The sequence below is a fragment of the Octodon degus genome, unplaced genomic scaffold (assembly GCF_000260255.1).
Source record: "Octodon degus isolate 3935 unplaced genomic scaffold, OctDeg1.0 scaffold00164, whole genome shotgun sequence".
NCBI lineage: Eukaryota > Metazoa > Chordata > Mammalia > Rodentia > Octodontidae > Octodon > Octodon degus.
The window spans coordinates 5,131,594-5,151,761 of NW_004524740.1; the positions used below are offsets into that span (position 1 = coordinate 5,131,594).

Below are 20,168 nucleotides of genomic sequence, written 5' to 3' on the forward strand. Positions count from 1 at the left end.
TTTTTTTAAATGGTGCATAGCATGTCTTCCTTGCCTTACAAAGATGTCTTGGGGCTGGGGAGATAGCTCAACAGTCTAAGTGCCTGCCTGGAAAGCGCAAGGACTTGGGTTCAATCCTCAGTACTGTATGTGTGGCCCCGTGCCATGCTGGTCACCAAAACTGGGTGTGGGGGGCACACCTATAATCCCAGCGCTGAGGAGGCTGAGACAGGAGGATCACTATGAGTCTGAGCTGTAAGACCTTATACCAAACACATGAAAGATTTTTTTTTTTAATTTTAAAAAGATGTTTTGGCTTCCCTATTAAATACGGGCAAACACTTTCTTTGGAGATTTCCAACCCCCCAAAAAAAGGGAAAACTCACAATTTCTCTCCAAGTTTGCAGGCCTACTTCCAATGCTCAGGGAAATAGCTAGTCTTTTCTGACATAGGCTCCCATATCCAAATTAACAGGTAAGAGGTTCCCCCCAAAATTCAACAGGAATCTAAGACAAGAGGGACTAGCTGATAGAGGAGCTGGGCTAGCTGGAACATTAAACAGCATAAAGGAGAATGGTAGAGAAGGGAGAGCGGGGCAGAGTCAAAGTCCAGCCAGGAACTGAGGGCTCCAGATGCAGAGAACTCTGCACCCGAGAACAGGCCTGGAATGAGGGATTCAGTCCTCAGGTTTGGTTTAAAAGCACTGACTGCCACAGACTTCCCGCATCCAATCAGCCAGCTGGACAGGAATGTTCCACACCTGGCAACTGGAACACTCCTCCCTCTCTGGCTGAAACCAGCAAATCGGAGGCAAAGAAAGCAAAGTACTTTTTCTAACACTTGCAAATAGGTCAGGAACACCTTTTTAAAAAAAACACCTTAGCCTGGGTCTGCATAAAAGTTTTTTTTTTTTTTCCCTTAATGGTATGAAAGATGCTGTTTAAGGGAAAAGTATTTCATGATCTTTTTCTCTTTGTCATTCAGCCTAGTAAAACCAGTTTCTCCTCCTCTGGGAATCAAGGGCCAGAAGGATGGAAGCTCCCCAGAGAATGAAGCTTGAAGTATCTAGTTCCTAGATTGCGCAACTGAAATGATAGATTTATTTCTCAGTAACCCCCAGCCTCAATTTTACAAGCAATTGCTGAGGTTACTAAAGAAAGAAGCAGGGTTGTTCTGATTATAACCAAATGTCATTCCATATGACTTCATGGAAAAGCCCTAGAAGTCTCTGCTGGCCAGTGGGTCAGTTCCTCAAAAGGCCACTTCTATTCCTCCCCAAAGGCCACTCATTTTGGTAGCACTCTGACCTCACAACTCTCCCTGAGGCTTGCCAGGGGACATCTGGCCTTAGCTAATAAGCCCTCCAAAAAGGGCTAGGCATGTCATTCAGTGATAGAGCCCTTGCCTACCTACGATGGTGAAAACCATAGATTCAAAAACAACAAATCCTCTACAGAATCCCACCACTCTTCAAACTCATTGTCCAAACAGAAAGCCCTCTTCACAGAATCCATCTGCCAACCTAAACCAAGCAGCCGAGCATACGGCTCCAATCATTCCTCAGCCCCTCCTTTCTCTGGCCTGCAAGCTACCAGCCCTCAAAGCTTCCGACAAGGATGACCCCTCATTTCCAAGACAAAAAAGTAAACCAAGACCCTACCCCTATAGCTTGTGGTTGTTTCAGGCCAGCCATCTCCTGAACATGAGGTGGGGAACAATATCCTGGTCTCAGGTGAGCTTGTAATCTCTGCAACCTCCACAGCCAGAAGTGCCCTCCCCGGGGTTGGCAGGAAAGGTCTGCAGAGAGCATGTACCTTGGAAATTAGTTCATCATGATTGGCCAGGTGAGCCCTGCAGTGAATGCAGCTGTAGGTCCGATGGCAGGAGGGCAGATATGCCTGGAAAGTCTTGGATCTTGTCATCTTCACCATTGGCGCCGCAAAGCGTGGGGTGAACTCTGGGGCCGCCCACGAGGCCCTCCCACAGGATGGGTCACACGGGAAACACCGGAAGACACAGGTAAAGGCCGTGGTTTGGCGGGGGGTGGTGTGGGGCAGGCTCCACACACTGGTAAGTCTTCAGAGCAAGGACCCTCAGGCAGAGGTCTAGGGCTGGTTCTCAGCAACCTGCAGGGCCAAGGTAAGGGAAACAGCATTAGTGAGTGGAGTACGTCTTCCCCTAAAACAAGCAGAGTCCAAGCGTCACCCAGAGGTACAACACGGGCAGGATAAAATGATCCCCGTTGGTCTGTTTCTTGTACTATGCCCAAGCTGCCCAGTGGATGTAACAGAAATCTCTCCTTGCTGCTTTTCTGAAGTTGGAAAGTCCTATCAGCTCAAAAAACAAGCAGAGTCCAAGCGTCACCCAGAGGTACAACACGGGCAGGATAAAATGATCCCCGTTGGTCTGTTTCTTGTACTGTGCCCAAGCTGCCCAGTGGATGTAACAGAAATCTCTCCTTGCTGCTTTTCTGAAGTTGGAAAGTCCTATCAGCTCAGCACTTTCAGCAACTACCCAGGTAGTTAGCAAACCAGTATCACTGCCATCTCCAGGCGATAGCCAGGGCTGAAGATGGCTCTGAATGGTCCCTGGGAGAGGCCTCTGAAGACAGCCACCCCACACCCAGCTGATGGAAGTGAGCTCAGCATGTGATAGTCACAGAGGGATGCCCATCAATTTCCAGATGCTAGAAAAGCCCATCACTTGAAGCTCCCATCTGCCTGTGCAGCCTGCTAACCCGCATCAGCCTTGCCTAGGGACTAAGCCTGGGATCCAAAGGATCAAATCCTCTGCTTGGGAGAAGTAGTTCCCTTTGCAATTTCTTATTCAAAAACTGATGCTCAGCATGTTTAAGAAAGGATAGTAAATGAATCAAATTGATGGTACATTCAGCCTCCTACAACTATCTCAAGGGGAGCGAACTTTCCCAGAATTTCTCCCTAACCCTCAGATTTCCCATATGTATCCCATAATACCAAACACCTCTAGCACCTCCTCAGCTCTCATTCTAGGGGAAGCTATGGACATGGAGAAAGTGGGGTGACTCCCAGGGTGACCAAGTGGGCAAGAGGGGAGGGCCCGAGGCTCTGCTTGTCACTGGCTCACCTAGCTGCGGCCCTGGCACCTGCCAATCCCTAGACTTCACTAATGGGGATGATGTTCCCACTTGCCTACCTCCCAGGAGAGCTCTGAGTGTTAATTAACACCTGCGTCATGCTTTGAAGATAAAATTATTTAGAGACAGGGAAGGAAGAAAAACAAAATCAGATCTTCCCTGCTGCACTGTGTCCAGGATCCATCCATCTGTGCATTTAAGAGAAAGCCGGTAAACCACAGTCTTCCTTCTCTAAACCTCACTGAAACCAACTCTTCTAAAGGGAAGCTGCCTGGGGCCAGCAGTGTGGCCTAGTGGTAGCGTACTTGCCTAGCACATATGAGGCCTGGGGTTCAAGTCTCAGTACTGAAAAAACAAATTTAGCCAAACCAAAACAAACTCTCAGGTCTAAAAACCTCAGTTAAATCCCCATCAATTCAATAGGCCAAGTGTGATACTTATAATCCTTGGGGGGAGGAGGGCAGGAGGACTGCCCTTAAGTTTAAGGCCAGCCTAGGCTGCAAAGACCTTGCCTCAAAACAAACAAAATTCAATAAAACCCACATCACTTCCAACAGGGGTTTATCAAAGAGAAGCTGCTCTCCTCCTGGCACCTTCTCCATACTCCTTAGACCTAGACTATGGCAACACTTTTTGCATGGCAACATTACTGCCAAGGCCTGGACTCAAAGACAACTGTGGTCACTAGGCCTTACCCTATGATGAGACTATTTCCCTTCTGCAACCCTGAACCACACAGGCTCCGTATCCACAGCAACCAATTACATGTGAGGTGCTCTGGGGATTCAGACCTACAGGGAGCAGGGCAAAAAGTCATCCCTGCTGGTCTTCCCCTACTATCTTTAAAGATGCGACATCAGGTTAAACTGTACATTATAGAAATGTTCGGAAAGACATGAAGGAGACAAATGACTGACTCCCTCATCTTTGCCTCCGAGTGCACAGGTCACGGGGCAGAAAAATACAAGCATGAACCCTCAGACCAGAGCCCCCTCCTCACATCCTGAACATCCCTTAGATGGGGGGGGGGGTGAGGGGAAGCTATTGGATGCTAAAGGATCACGGATGGTAGGAAGAGCCAGACCTCCCTGCAGGGATTTCCTGAAATACCCTCAACCTTTCCATACCTCTGCTCATCAGAAAAGAGGCCTTGCAGGAAGGCAGGGAAAATGAGTCGGAGGCTCCCCCAGGGCCAAATGCTTCTGAAGGCCAGGGCCCAGCTGCCCCAGAGGAGCACAGGAGGGAGTGAAGCACTGGGCCATCTTTTTACACAAACACCCAGGGGAGAAAGGAAAACAATGACCCTGGCTGCCTCTCCACGTTTACAGAGCAGCTAGAGTCTGTTTTCTTACGCATGCAGACAGCTTCTAAATTATGCATTTCCCTGGAGTACAATTATTTCTTTTCTCACTTCTCTTCTGTAGGAAACCAAAAAAAGTTCACAGGCAGGTTCTGAGTATTCTCAGCTTCAAATTCAAACCCCCAAACTTTCTTGGTTATCTTCTGCAGAACAGGCATTCGCAGTCTGCACTAAATGTCAATGTGTCACAAACATACATCCATGTACACACAAATTCATTCGCGCCTCATCCTCACTCTGCACATAAAAGGACAAGAGAAAACTCCATGGCATGAGCATGGCCTAGGCTGCACGGTGCTAGAGAGCCCCGCGGAGCTGAGACCACAGGCAGCAGGTTGCCTTGGCCGTGAACGACTCACGCTGGCCCTCTTGCTCCTTAGTGCAAATTCACAGGCATCCTAACGCGATGACTCCTTCCCTAGAAGAAAAGAAAAACGGCCTTGCTGAAAATGCAGCTCAGACAACTGATCCCAGGCAAGCTAGAAGGAACGAGAAGGCTGAAAGGGTAGGAAGGGAAAGCAGGCTGTCTGGGGAGAGAAGAGGCTGGAGAGCCAGGGCCTGAGAAGGCATCACCTAGTGTTGTGTGCGTCCCTTTTAGGCAAATGTTAAAAGGAAAATAAAATAGGTGGATTTCCCATAAAGAAGGGAATTCAGCTCCAGGGCTGTGGACTCGCCACCTTAACGTTTTGGACTTTGGTCCCTGTTAGCAGAGCCACAGGGTTCACGGCTGCATGAGTCCAACCCACTGAGCATTGGCGGAGTTCAAGCTGGTTTCCAACAATAATCACATGAGCTCTATATTTAAAAGCCACTGGGCACACATATAGATTAAACAGTATTTTAAGTGAACTAATCATATTATCACAGTGGCAATTAAAGGAAGATTTGCTGCCACCCTCAGTGGGCTCACACTGACCAGCATGGAAAGCAAAGATGTGATATATTATGATTAAAAACAAAGATCTTAGCTACCCCACCTCAGAGCCAAATGCACAGGCAGCGCATGCCAAACCCGACTGGCCCACCTCACTGACAGATGGGCTCCTTCCACCACGAATCACAGCGACAGCTAGAACTCAGGCCCCAAGCTTCTGAGTGTTGCTAGGAGGGCAGAGAGCCAGGGCCACATGGTTTAGTTACGCCATGAAGAACGTGAGGAGTGAGGCGATTGCAGGCTGGATGGACACACACGGACGGACACACACACACACACACACACACACAGAAACTGACCGTACAGGTAGAACTTGCCACAGGAAGCAACTCCTCCAGCCTGCACTGAACCATCCACCAACATCTATCTCTGTGTTCCTGTTTTCTTCAGGTGTTTTGGTGGCGAGTAGGCGAAGCCAGGAATAGAAGTGGGCTCTGGAATCTCACAAACCAGTTCCACTCCCTCCTAGCTGGTTGACTTTTGGCAAATTATCCAACCACTCTGACCCTCAGCTTCCCTACCTCTAATAATAGCAAACAACACCAACCTACACAGGGTGCTAAGTATTAAATGAGATGACCTAACCGGGTGTGGTGATGTGCGACTGTAATCCCAGCTACTCTGGAGGCTAAGGCAGGAGGATTGTGAGCTCAAGGCCAGCCTGGGTGTCCTAGGTCAGCCTGAGACACCAAATGAATAACAAAAACAAAAAGAAAAAAATAAAAAGAAAGAGCTCAGAGATGACCTAAGTGCTCATACAGTGCTGGCACACAATACACACAAGTAAGTGTAAGCTATTATTTTTAGTGGTCAGTGAAAAATAAAACAGATGCTAATACTTAAAAACCAAAAAGTAGGAAACAAAACAAAGAAGTTTGGGTTGAAGCTGAAGCCAGTGTGCAGGCAGATGCATCCCAGTGACATTAGGATACTTTTACCCTCCAAGACAGGTCCACCGAGACATCTCTCCTGACCTCAGAATCCCTTTTCAGGGCGACACAGTAGTTAACAGTGCTGCAGAAGCCACAGAACACATGGGCACTGAGGTCCTACTACCAGGCAGCTTCACAGCCCCTTACGAGTCTTGGAAGGTGCCTGAGCTGCTTTCTCCTTCTCTCCATCAGCATTTCAGCCACTCTTGTCTATTTAAAAAGCAGCTTCACATTGGCCAGGCAGATGGCTCAGTGGAATTAGCGCTTCCCTGGCAAGTGCAAGGGCCTGAGTTCAATACCCAGTTCTCAAAAAAAAAAAAAAAACCAACAACTTCACAGTCAAGACACGGGAGCACACACCTGCAATCCTGGCGCTCTGGGAGGCTGACACAGGATCAAAAAGTTCAGGCCCAGCCTAGGTAACTCAGCATCTTAGAAAGATACCATCTCAAGAAAAGGGGGGGCATGGAAGGTCTGGGGACATAGCTCAACAGTTGAGTGCCACTGGGTTCAATCCCTAGCACCAAATAATTTTTTTTTTCCTTTAGAGAAGGGTCTACAGGGTGTTCAGGGTCTCGCTACTAGATCAGACTCTAGTGATTTGCCTGTTTACAGCCTTCCAAGAGCTGGGATTACAGGTGAACACCACCACAACTAGTCTCAATTGCTTCTCAGCATGCCCCGGGGGGTAGGGCTGGCACAGCAGGCCTGGGGATCGGACCTCTGGCTCCTGTCCTGCTTGAAGACGCTTTAATCCACTAAGCTATTTGGCCAGCCCTAAATAAATGTTTTTTAAAAAGAACTGGAAGCAGTTTCAAATGTGAGCTCCACCATTTATTAGCTGAGTAAGACCCTGGACAAATGAACTTTTCTGGACCTGAGGTCAACAATATCTACCCCAAAGGGCTCTTGCGCAGAAAGGATAAACAGGGTCACAGAGATGAAGGACTCAGCACACAACAGACTCCAGGTGTGCACTCCCCTCCATTCACACAGGCTTCAGCCTCCTCTCCCACGCCCATCCCACATTCCACGGAGGGTCCCCACTACATGTGGATTTCGCAACTTGAGCTCTTTGTAGTTCCCCCAAGACAAACACACTTGCACAGCTTTATGGATGTCCTTCCCTTCATCAGACACAAGCTTTCCTTACAGCTCCTCACTGGACAAAGTCTCAGCTCAGATGTCACCTCAGCACTGGGCTCTGTTCACCTCTGCCTTCTCCCTACTAAAGCTAGAGTTCCTTTTCTACTTCTATGCTACACCAAATCCTTTCTGTACCCCTGGTATTAGTGGATGGGACAGGACACAGGTTAAATGCCACCACTGGACCGAACTCCCTCTGCTCCTCACCAGGCTGACTGGAACAGGCTGCCCACCTGCACAGGGGCACACAGGACCCAGGACCCTCCCTCCCTGCCTTCCCTTTATGCTCCAAGGAATGAGAAAGGAGACTGGTCACCTCGGAACCTCACGCCCCATCTAACCCAAAGCTCTCCTAACTACTTCCACTCATGTCCCATCCTGAAACACCAGGAAACCAAGATGTCCTGGACTACAGACGACCTTTCAAATCCTGGATCTTAGCCAAAGGCCTGTCACTGTCATCCATAGCTGTTCTTTACATTTTTGGGTCTAGGTTTAGATAAAGAATGTCTCAGAAAGCCTTAAAGGGACTTTAAAAGCCAGAGGGCAGGACCATGACTGCACACCCACATTCTGTTTAGCCGTCTGCGAGGAACCCAAGAAGCCTGGGTGAGCAGTGGCAGCTTTGGAAAGAGCAGGGGGAGCTATTTCTGAGTCTAGTGGACAAAAGAGCGTGGGGCTGGGCAACTCTGGGGAGCTAAGGCAGCGGGACAGAACATTTTAGCCCAGCCTGGGCAACTTACCCAGACTGACCCTGCCTCAAATTCAGAAAGGGTTGGGGATGTAGCTCAGTGTGTAGCCCTGGCTTTAATCCCCAGTAAGGGATCGGACAGGAGAAGACACTATGGAAAACTGGATGGCAGAGAAGTTGTCCTCCTTTCCCAGCTTAATCTCCCCAGAATCCTGAACCCAGCCCAGGCAGCACAGCCAGCCAGGTTCTCTGGCCTGCAGATGGGAGAAGGAGGCAGTGCTAGAGCACAGGATGCAGAGGCAGAGGCCCCTGAAGCCAAGCTGGGGGCTTTTCACCAGCTGCGGGATGCAGGGCGAACCGAAAGAAAAGGAGGCCAGTGCCTGCCTCCTGGCAGAGACTTAAGAACAAATGCGATGATGCCAGGAGGTCTTCAAAAACAGCACCCAGCACATGGTTGACAGCCAATCACCAGCGAGGGAGACAGCACGCAGGGCTGTTTCCTACTTGCCAGGCCAGAGGAACAGCACTGCTGGGCTCTAAATTGATGTATGGTGGTCAGGAGGTTAAGACCTAAACTGATCCACTCACAGGCACACTGTGGTTCAAGTAACTTAGCTGGGGATCTGATACTACTGCTGTCACTCCAAACAGATGCTCTACCACTCTGTGCCTCAGGATAGTCACCTCTGTGGTCTGCACTGACTCCATTAATCTCAGGATGGGAACCACTACTGAAAATTTCATTGATTTTTTTTTTTTTTAAATGTATTTGGCTGTTACAGGGTCTAACTACAGAGCTCAGACTCATAGTGCTCCTTCTGTTTTCAACCTCCCCAGTACTGGGATTACAGGTATACACCACTATGCCTAGACTCTGTGGGTGGCTCAGTCTTCCCTGGGGACAGGGCTGGCACAGTATGTGGTGCCAGGGATCGAACCAAGGTCCCTGTGCTTGCCTAAGCTTGCTTTGCCTAAGCAGGCGCTTTAGTCCACTGAGCTATCTCGCCGGCCCTGAAAATTTATTAAAACTGTTGCAAGCTGATATGTAAGACTCAGGAAAAATCACTATCAGCATTTTATAGACATCCCTTTTACAGCACTGGGACCCAGCTGTACTTCAAATCCATTGAGCTAATAATAAAAACCAGGCTGGATAGAGCCAAGAAGGCCTCCTTCAAAAAATCAAATCCAACATTCATCTCAATGTGATACAGAGTCTTGATTTCTAGTCTTGATTTCCAGGGGGATTATCTGTATGAGACCATAATCCCATACGGTCTCTCAGATTCCTTCAGCTCTTTAAAGTCCTGATTCCTCACTGGAAGGACAGCTGTCAGCTGAACCCTGCCCAAGCTGCAGAGCCACTCACCACCCTTCACTCTGTTAAGACCTTGATTTCAGCGAGGTCACAGAGCACACGACTGCCGCTGAAAGGCAGGCGCCTCTGTAACCTGCTAGCGGAGCAGTGAATGCGATGACCACCAGGCGCTCAGCGCAGCTCTTCACCTGAGGAGGGCTCCACATCAGCCTCGCAGCTGTTAGAACATCTGGGTAGAAAACAGGCCGTTCCTCTGAAGATCCCGCCACTTATGTCTCATTTAGTAGTTATTAGAAGTTGCTGTTGCTGGCTAGATACCAAGTAGATTTGGCATTATTTGAAGTGGTACTGGTGATGTCAATAAAAAGCAGCAGCAGGGTCCCAAAGTATCTGTCTGAAGATAGGTTAAGGACCCTTGGCTAAAGTTGATCAGTGTTTCCTTTCCTTATACAAATCCAAGCTCCAAAAATTTGAGTTGACTTATGAGAACAAATATACAATACAGAAAGTTTTATAGTACATTAAGATTAGGATAGATGGCCAGGGAAATGGCTCAGTGGACTAAGCGCTTGCCTGAGTTCAATCCCGGGTACCAAAAAAAAAAAAAAAAAAAATTAGGATAGATATTAAAATTAAGAACAAATGGAGGAGGGCCCACCAGATAGCTCAGTGGATTAAAGCACCTGCTTAAGCAGGAACAGTGACCCAGGTTGTGCCATGCGGGGCCCAACCCCTGGGGCATGCTGAGATAGTGCCTGAGACTGGGCCTGTTGGTGCATGCCTGTAATCCCAGCACTTGGGAGGCTGAAAACAGGAGGATCACTATGAGTACGATCTGTGTAGTGAGATCCTATACTAAATACATAAAAAAAAAAAAAAGAAGAAGAAGAAGAAAAGAAAATGGACAAATGGAGCGCTGGGGAGATAGCTGGGCAGTCTAAGCACCTGCCTGACAAGAGCAAGGACCCAGGTTCAATCCCTGGTACTGCAGCCCCAAAACCAGGCGTGGTGGTGCATGCCTGTAATCCCAGCACTGGGGAGGCTGAGACAGGAAGATCATTACGAGTCTGAGCTACCCACAGCAAAACTCTGTACCAAATAAATAAAAGATTTTTTTAAAAATGGAGTTGGGGGGCTGGTGAGATGGCTCAGTGGTCTAAGGCACCTACTTAAAACAAGCTCAACAAAGCACAGGGACCGCAGTTCAATCCCCCAGCACCACATGCCAGCCAGCCCCACACCCTGGTGGGCTGGGCTGGCCACACACACACACACACACACACACACACAAATAAATAAAATTAAAAAAAAAAATGGAGTTAGGCATGGTGGTGTACTGCCAGTGCTTGGAAGGCTGAGGCAGGAGAAACACAGCCAGTTTGAGGCCTGCCTGGGCTACACAGCAAGTTCAAGGCTAGCCTGGACAACAGAGATATCGTATTTAAAAAAAAAAAAAAAAGAAAGAAAGAAAAAGAAAAAGGAATAGTTTGGACAGAAACATATGCTGTCAAACTGTTAAATAATTACTGAAGTTCAACTGTGAATTTGGCTTTGAGCTCCCAGTCACAGGGCTTTTTGCCCTACCCCTAGGGCAAAAGAGAAAGTATCACAAAGTTTATGTTCCCTATAAAATAAAAGCATCTTGGTCAGTCATTCAGGGTGCAGATTTTGAGAGAAATTTCCCTGTGGGTGGCCACAGAGAAGACAACAAATAAACAATCCAGTATGCAAGAGCAGCTGAACATCCTAAGAATCCTGACTGTGTAACCATCTTGCACAACTGTTTTCTAGTTTTTGTAATAAGGGTCCAAGCTGGCCCCAAACTCACTATGTAGCCCAGGCTGGCCTCGAACTTGTGGCAATCCTCCTGCCTCAGCCTCCTGAATGGTGGGATTGCAGGTATGCACCACTACGCTGGACACAGCTGTCTCCACGAAAAGACAACTTGTAACAAACACCAAAGTGCACTTAGGGAAGAGGGACCCAGAAAGGCCAAGAACACAAACTTCTCACAATTTTGCAGAACCTTGAGACAATGCAAATTCTCAAGAGGAAAAAAGGCACTCTGGTGCCTTCCAGCAATGCCTCCCGAGTATCACCTCTCACAATTAGGATCATGAGTAACAAAAATATGGGTAGTCTCCGAGATGCCAGGTCCAAACCCGGGTACTTCGTATTAACATCTCTAGCCTCCCAGTTCAACCACTCTCTAGCCCCAGTCTCCACCGCTGCCTCAGAGGTGCTTCCGCCTGGGGCCTTCCCTGCCTGCTCCCTGGCACTCTCCTCTCCACCTCTCCAGCTTTTTATTTCTTCTGATGCCTTTTCTATTTTATTTTATTTTTTTGTGGAACCGGGGATTGAACTCAGGCCCTTGAGCTTGCCAGGGAAGCGCTTATTCTACTGAGCCATCTCCCCGGTCCCATGATGCCTTTTCTAAAAGACCCCACTACTGAGCTCCCCAAGCCCATCATCAAGTTGCCTCCAACAAGGAGACACTTTGTTGCATCCAGAGCCAGCAACAAGTGCTGAGGTTGGGAGGGATTGGCTTGTAGGCAGAGTATTACCTATGGGGGAGAAAAAGTTCCTGTAGTATTAAAAAAAAAAAAAGCATAAACATTATCTCTCTCCCTTTCATCACCTCCATCTCAATTCTCTTCCTTCTTCATGAAGGTCCACCTGCCAAACGGGGAGTACGCTTTCCTCTCTCTCTCCCTTCTATAATGGCATTTCATTTGTACCCTACACAAATGGTTCTATTTTTTTTGTGGGGTTTCTTGTGGGGGTTTTGGGGACTGGGTCTCACTACGCAGTTCAAGCGGGCCTTGAGCTCACTGTAACCCAGGCTGGTCTCAAACTCACTACCATCCTCCTGCCTCAGCCTCACAGGTTCTGGGATTACAGGAGTGTGCTGCCACAGCCACTGGCTCTGTCCCCATGCCTTGGTCACAGTCAGTCACCAGTGGCCCTGCAAGCTCCACCCTCTGCCCCCATGGACTCTGCTCTCTCCTAACTGGACTAAGTACTCACTCACCTTCCCAGCCACTCTAGAATCCTCTTTACAAAATACATCCTCCTCACCTCTCCTGTTTCAAAGCCTCCAGGACATGGTCCAACTAGTCAAGAGTGGGACTCGGCTCTGCTGGTTACATGACCCCCCAATGCTGCTGCAAACCTGTGTCCCCAACTGACAAGTCAGCCACTACCTCGACTTTCACATAAGCCATCTCAGCAGCCTGCAAAGTCTTAACCCACCTCCTGTGCCTAGCAAATAGCTCCACACCCCTTACCACCAATTTCAAATAAGCCTCTGAGGAGCTGGTGACCCCTTTTCCCAGTGAACAGAAAACCACATCTTCCTCTGGAATTGCATTTCCTTATGAGTCTGTGTCTCCACTAGGCTGGGAAGGGCACACCCCTCCCAGTTCCCCAGATTTCTTAAAAATGTTAACTGAGTAAAATAAACGGCCCTCAGCCAAGGCGGCCACACCCATAATCCCAGCACAGGGGCAGCTGAGACAGGAGGATTTCAAGTTCCAGCCTTGAAAACTGCAAACTCAATACCCTCCTAAACTATATGATAACCTGTCTCCAAAAGGGAAAACAAAAACAACGAAACCATGCTGGGTGTAAAGCTGGTTTTTCTTTCTTCCCCCCCACCATCTCTTTAGTTTACCCCACCCAGTACTTTAAAAAAAAATCTAATTCTGAGCATTACATGGAACACACCAGTAACATGCCTTGAAGCTGAAAAGCCAATAAACTTATGACACCACCTCCACCTCACTGAAGTTAATACTGAAACTCAGTAGTAGCCCAGCTGCGGGTTAAAACCAGTGGACGCCTGAGAGCAGATGCACTTCTGACTGTCTCCACTGGCCCTTTACAATCGAGTGACCCTTGGGACATCCTCCCCAGTGACACGACTGGATGGCTATGCCTGTGGACCCTGGAAAACTCCAGACTTCTCCCAGGGCAGCCTGACAACCCCCACCCACAGTCTAAGCTGCCTCTCTAGACCAGAATAAGAAAAAGGAAGGAGGCAGGGTGGCAATCGATCCCGGCAATCAGGAAGCTGAAGCAGGTTACACAGTAAGTTCAAGGTCAGCCTGAACTTAATGAGACCCTGCCTCAAAAAGACAAACAAGAGCCAGCCAAATAGCTCGGCAGATTAAAACACCTGCAAGCAGGCACAGGGGCCAGATGTTTGATCCCCAGGGCCTACTTGCTGGCTGTGCAGACCCCACCCCACTGAGATGGCAATTGAGACTGGGTGTGGTGGCCCACATCTGTAATCCTAGCTCTTGGGAGGCTATTAACAAGAGAATCAGGGGCCTGGGAGATGGCTCAGTGGAAAGAGTGCTTCCAAGGCAAGCACAAGGGCCTCAGTTCAATCCCCGGTTCTGAAAAAAAAAAAAAAAAAAGAGAATCACTAGGAGTCCAATCAGGTAGTGAGGCCCTGAACATTCTGTGGACCCTTCCCTAAAATAAAATTTTAAGAAAAGACAAAAAGGAAGGCGAGGTCACCCCAGCCTGCCTCCATTTCCCAGGGGAAGCCCCAGACCTGCCCTGTGCCTGCCACCCCAGAGGCAGCAACCTTCTCACCACAGACCTTCCCCCTGTATCTGATCCCCATAGAGAAGCTTGGTTAAAATAGAGCCAAGACAATCGTTCCAGTGATCTGCGGCCCATAAAAGGATCTGATCCACTTCTCTGCCCCCTGTCAAGTACTGGACTAATACTTTAGTTACAATGAAAAATAGCTGCTTAGAAGATCAGGAAAACAAGGACAGAAAAAGTGAGACAAGGCCTTATCCACAAAAGGGAAATCTCCAGGGACCCCAACTCCCACGGAGCTCTCCAGCTGGGGTAGCCCAACTCCCACGGAGCCAGCCCCTATTCCACACTCTCAGCACTGCCAACTGCTACAGCTCTATTTTGATGATTACGGATGTGGATCCCAAACTCAAGTATCGCTGAATACCAGAATTTTGAAGATCAGGCACCGTGCAACCTTGATTCCTCTTTACCTGATGCTCCCCCAGGCCTGGCTGAGGCCTCAACTGACGACAAACCATCAGCCCCAACCTTGCCAAAGCAACTCTGCCGCTCAGCCAGCAGCGTGCCTTTCGCTTACTCCTGAGCCCCAAACTCCTCGGTGCTCACATCTGTGGCTGGGGCCCTTGCCTTTCCACAACTGGAATCTGGACACTGAACTTTTAAAAACTCAATAATCTCTGGCAAGCGTAAGGGCCTGAGTTCAATCCCCGGTTCTGCAAAATAAATAAATAAATAAAAATAAAACAAACAAATAAAAACTCAATAGTAAAAATGCCAGGAGGCACTTAAAGGATGTCTGTAGGCCTAGATAGCCAGTCTTCACCATCCCAAAGAGGGATGCATTTTTCTTTTCATCATTAAACTGTTGCTAGGTGTGGTGGCGCGCACCTGTCATCCCAGCACTTGGGAGGCACAGGCAGGAGTCCACCAAGAGTTCAGAGATCAGCCTGACCTACACAGTGAGCTCAAGATGGGCCTGAACCACACCGTGAGACCGTGTCTAAAAAAACTAAGTTGGGTGCAATGATGCACACCTATAATCCCAGCACTTGAAAGACTGAGGCAGGAGGATCACTGAGTCTGGAGCCAGCCTGGAAATTCACGTCACAGTAAATTTCTTGTTTGTCTTTTTGAGACAGAGTCTCGCTATGCATTCTGTCTTTTTTTTTTTCTTCATTCTGTCTTTTTTGAGACAGACTCTCGCTATACAGTTCAGGCTGGCCTCACTTTGTAGCCTAGGCTGGTCTTGAACTTCTAACCATCCTCCTGCCTCAGCCTCCCGAATGCTGGGATTATAAGCACATACCACCACAACGAGCTACAGTAAATTTCTGAATTTCATCTCAGCATGAAAATGAAATTAAAGCCTTGTTTCTTTTAGGCCTGGAATCTCAAGGGGAGACATACACTTTGCCAAGTATAATATACTTTTCCATAAAGCTAGTTGGTTATAGGTCAGTCTTCCTGACCAAAGACTGCCTGGCCAATCACCCCTCATTCCTAAACTAAAACCTGGCATGGAGCAGAGGCTCAGAAAACCTTGTCTGAAGGTACAGGAAGGTGGAGCGGGAGACCGGAAGACTTGGAGTCACTACAAGAAGCCTATGGGATCCTACAATGATGCTCTTTGTTTCAACTTTACACTTAATGATGGGGAAGGGGGGGAAATCCTGGGTGTGGTAGTACACGCCTGTAATTCTAGCAACTGAGAGGTTGAGGAAGGAGGATCCCAGTGAGCTGAGATCAGTTTGCTACCCAATGACTTCAAGGCCAGCCTGACCTACATAGCAAGACCCTGCCTCAAAAAAGTTAAAAAAAAAAAAAAAAAAAGGCAGGGGAGTGATGGGGAGATAGCTTAGTGGCTTAAGTGCCTGCCTGGCAAGCACAAGATCCTGAGTTCGATCCCCAGTACCCCCCCAAAAAAAATCATATATGCATGATGACACAGACTCACCAGACATGGTGGCACATGCCTGTAATCCCAGCACTTGGAAGGCTAAGGCAGAAGATCACTGCAAAGTTGAGGCCAGCCTAGATTACCTAGTGAGTTCAAGGCCAGCTTGTGCTAAATAGTGAGACCCAGTCTTTAAAAAAAAAAACAAAAACAAAAACAATATACTCCCTCAACACCCCCCCCACACCTGTAATCCCAGCTAATCTAAAGTAGCTGGACAGGCTGAGGCAGAAAGATCTAAAGTATAAGGTCAACCCAGACAATTGAGCAAGAGCCTGTCTCAAATAAAACAAAATAAACAAAACCCACACAACTTCACAGCAGCCCAGATCTCCAGCTGAGGTAACAAGAACAGGAGAAGACCATTCGCCTAAGGTCACACAACTAGAAAAGACTAGTAGGGCACCAAGATTCAGATCTCTTCCCACCCAAGAAGCCAGAGGGAGAGCCTGGGGAAGTCTACCCTGCTGGAGCCCTGCAGGGCTACAGGCAGAAAGGGAAAGTCTCTAGACCAGAGATGAAGACTTCAGAGCTTTCAATGATACAGACAGCCTGCTCTGCACTCCAGCCTTAGTTTTACCAGTGCTAGTGCTAGTCTACGTTAACTTAATTATAACACAAAACAAAGGTATCAGATCCCTTAAAACGCCCTCACCCCAGTTACCAGGGCTGGTGGCTGCCTCATGCCTGGAATCCCAGCACCCAAGAGGCTGAAGCAGAAAGAGGGAGTTCAAAACCAGCCTGGACTATGTCTCAAAACTACCCCATCTCCCAAAAAAAGCTAGGTAGCACTCGCCTATAGCTCCTGTGCGCTAGGAGGCTGAGGCAGGAGGACTGCTTAGAGTTCAAGGCCAGTCTGGACTACACAGCAAGTTCAAGGATAGCCCAAACTACACAGGAAGACCCTGTCTCAAAAAGAAAAAGAAAAATGAAAAACACTATCATGCTCAATGCTTCACCATTAAATTATAGAAATGAGAGAGAACACGAGACAATAAGGAAAGTGAATAGATTAGGGAGAAAAAACTGCCAGTTCTCAGTTTTTGTTAGTGGAGTTAGCTGTAAGGCTGCGTAAGTTAACTTTTCCCTATAAATCCTAAAGAAAACTAAGCCTCATGAGCTACACAAACAAAAAGCCCCATTTAACTTAGGTTTACGTGACACACGTATTTACCACTGACACAGCAAATACTTAAAGACAATTTCCTCTTACCTTAAGGTCTACTTAGAAATGAGTGACTCAAGGAGGGATCCACTGCAATTTGCAGAATGCTGTGTGGCCCTGGGTGGAACAGTCTGCCTTATAAAAGTACAGGAAGGGTGGGCGTGGCCAGACACACCTGTAATCCCAGCCTTCTGGAGGCTGAGGCAGGAGGATCACAAATTCCAGTGTAGCTGAGGCAACTGAGACCCTATCTGAAAAAAAATGGGGTGGGGTTGTAATTTAATGAAAAGGCCCTGAGTTTACTCCCCAGCACTTTAAAAAAAAAAGGGAAAAAATGCAGGGGATGGGGGGAAAAAAAAAGACATGAAATATTGGTGGCAGATACAGAACATTGCTATTTGGTTTTTGTTTTTGTTTTTTGCGGAACCGGGGATTGAACTCAGGCCCTTGCGCTTGCGTTTATTCCACTGAGCTATCTCCCCGGCCCTGCTATTTGTTTTCATCACAGATGCCCCATTCTGAAAATTAAGATATGGTAGGCCTCTGCTTAGGCTTCAGAAGTCCCCTAGCAGCCAGGTTGTGAGATTATCTAAAGGTAGTTTTGCGCTAGTTCGTTCATTTGGGGGTTGTATATGTGTTGGGATTTTGTTGGTTGCATTTGATGCTTTGTGTGTTTTTTGCTTGAGATAGGTTGGCCTCAAGGCCCCAGCCTTGGTCTCCTGAGCACTGGGTTCATAGGCCTCACAAGCATGCTTCCCCGCCCTGAGAAAGACACTGTCTGTCCTTTTGCTCTATCACTAAGCAACATCTCCAGCCTCTTAACTTTTCATTGAGATGGGGTTCAGACTTGTGACCTTCCCCTATCAAAAAAACCCATGTGATCTTCCTACCTCCGCCTCATAGCAAGGATTATGGGCCTGGGCTACCACACCCAGTTTGAAGAAACTCTGTGTATCCTCCTTTGAGGATACTGTGTGTGTTTACTAGGGATCAGACCCAATGGCACCTTGCCATTTTATTTATTCAGAAACATGTTTTCACTCTGTCACATGGACCTGTGGTCCTTCTTGCTTGGACTCCCAAAGTGCTAGGATTACCCACCTGCACCACCATGCCCACTGTGAGAACACTTTTTAATCTACTCCAAAGCACAGCAGTAGGGTCACACACCCTCTCAAGGCTGCCTGTCCCAGTGCCTACAGGGCTCCTATTCCTCTGTCCCTCACTTCCATGCCACATGGGTAAGGAGAGTCCCTGCATGTTTAACTCTTCTGTTTTCACAGGCCCATCCCCAGGAAATTCCACGTCCTCTCTTTAAGGACTCTCCACCTTTATACCTCTGTCTCTGATCAGACTATGCTCTTTGGACAGGGTCTGTACCTTAATCCATCTTTATCTCCCAAAGGCTTTATCAGCCCTCAAATGATTATTAATCCAGGAAACATGCAACCAGGGTTGATTTGGCCAGAGGTTCTACTTCTCTAATTCAAAATAGGAATCTAAACATTCATGAATGGCAAGATGTTGCCCAAGCCTAGCTCCCTTGACCCATGTACAGTTCTCCCAAACAGAAAACAAAGCAGGACGTGGTGGCACTTAGGAGTCTGAGGCAGCAGGATTGCTTCAAATTCTAGGCCAGGCAGGGCTACACGAGGTAACCCTGTCTTAAAACATAAAAAACAAAATACTAAAAATCATCATGGTGGGCTGGTGAGATGGCTCAGTGGTCTAAAGCACCTACTTAGAACAAGCTTAGCAAAGCACAGGGACCACGGTTCAATCCCCCGCACCACATGCCAGCCAGCCGGCCCCCTGGTGGGCTGAGCTGGCCACACACACACACACACACACACACATAAATAAATAAAAATTTTTTTTAAAAAATCATCATGGTACAAGGACCATGACCCTGGCTGAGCCTTCAGCAGCACCCAAGTGCCCTCTGTGGGCCACGCCCTCTTTTCCCAGCAAGATGCAGGCAGGGAACTCCAGACACCACGCTTCACGTTATCCTCAGCTGGCAATCTAGTTTCTGATCACTGCCCTCAAGTCTGGACACACCACACTCTCGAGACCGAGGGCCAGGGCTGATCGTCAAGAGCAGGAGCACGAGAGCTATTCTGTCTGGGCGTAGGTAGGAGCACAGGTGGCTCAATTCAGGAACAAAAGGGATGGTTGCGAGTCTGTGTTCTGCCCACCTGGGTGCTGGTTGAAGCAAGTCCCTTCTGTTGAGATCTCTACCAGCACATACTGAGCTTGTACTCAGCTAAATTACAAATCGTTTGATTGAAACAGAAAGGTAAAAGCAGGGAAGGCACACAGCTGTAATTCCAGTGCTCTGCAAGGCTGAGGCAGGAGGACTATAAGTTCATACCAACCCTGGGCAACTCAGTGACTTAACAGGACCCATCTTAAAAATAAAAAAGGGGCCAGGGATGTAGCCCAATGTGAAGGCTGGTAAAGAAAAACACAAAATAAAATAAAAGGTATAAAGTTAACACTGGAAAAAGTCAGATGCAGGGCACTACACAGTTACTAAAAAACCACGCTACAAATTTGGCCTCTTATCTCCTAAAAACCGAAGCAAAAAGAGAAATATAAGCAGTTATAAATTTCAAATTGCCCACAAAGAAAAAGCATACCAGCTCCTTTGGCCAGGCAAGCCTTTCCTGGCACTATGTTCTAAAAGAAGTTCTCCCTTTTTTATATTCATGGTACTGGGAAGTCAATCCAAGGCCTTGCACAAGCTAGACAAGCAAGCTAAATCTGAGCTATATGCCCGTCCTTTTTATCTGACTTTTAAAGACAGAGTCTCACTATGTTGCCCATGTCTAGAGCCTGAACTTAGTAAAGGACACATTAAGTGACATGGAGCTAAAGTCTTCAATAACATCAATCTTTAGAAGCACTGTAGAGAAAAACAAGGGGCTGGGGTGATGGCTCAGTACAATAAGTGCTTGCCTGGCAAGCGCAAGGGCCTGAGTTCAATCCCTGGTACTGAAAAAAAAAAAAAAAA

At 47.8% G+C, this 20,168-nt stretch overlaps 1 protein-coding gene across 3 annotated transcripts in view; it reads right to left on the reverse strand.

The window, feature by feature from the left end:
- Ypel2 (yippee like 2) overlaps nt 1-20,168 on the reverse strand; it is a 63,368-nt gene that overhangs the window by 37,319 nt on the left and 5,881 nt on the right. For 2 of the 3 annotated variants that reach the window (XM_023703167.1, XM_023703166.1), the window contains exon 2: nt 1,795-2,106. In XM_023703167.1, coding sequence (XP_023558935.1) covers nt 1,795-1,911 — 117 coding nt within the window. In that variant the 5' untranslated portion in view covers nt 1,912-2,106. Of the gene's footprint in view, nt 1-1,794; nt 2,107-17,200; nt 17,285-20,168 lie in introns of those variants that run through there. The other variant, XM_004643039.2, reaches the window with a different exon arrangement.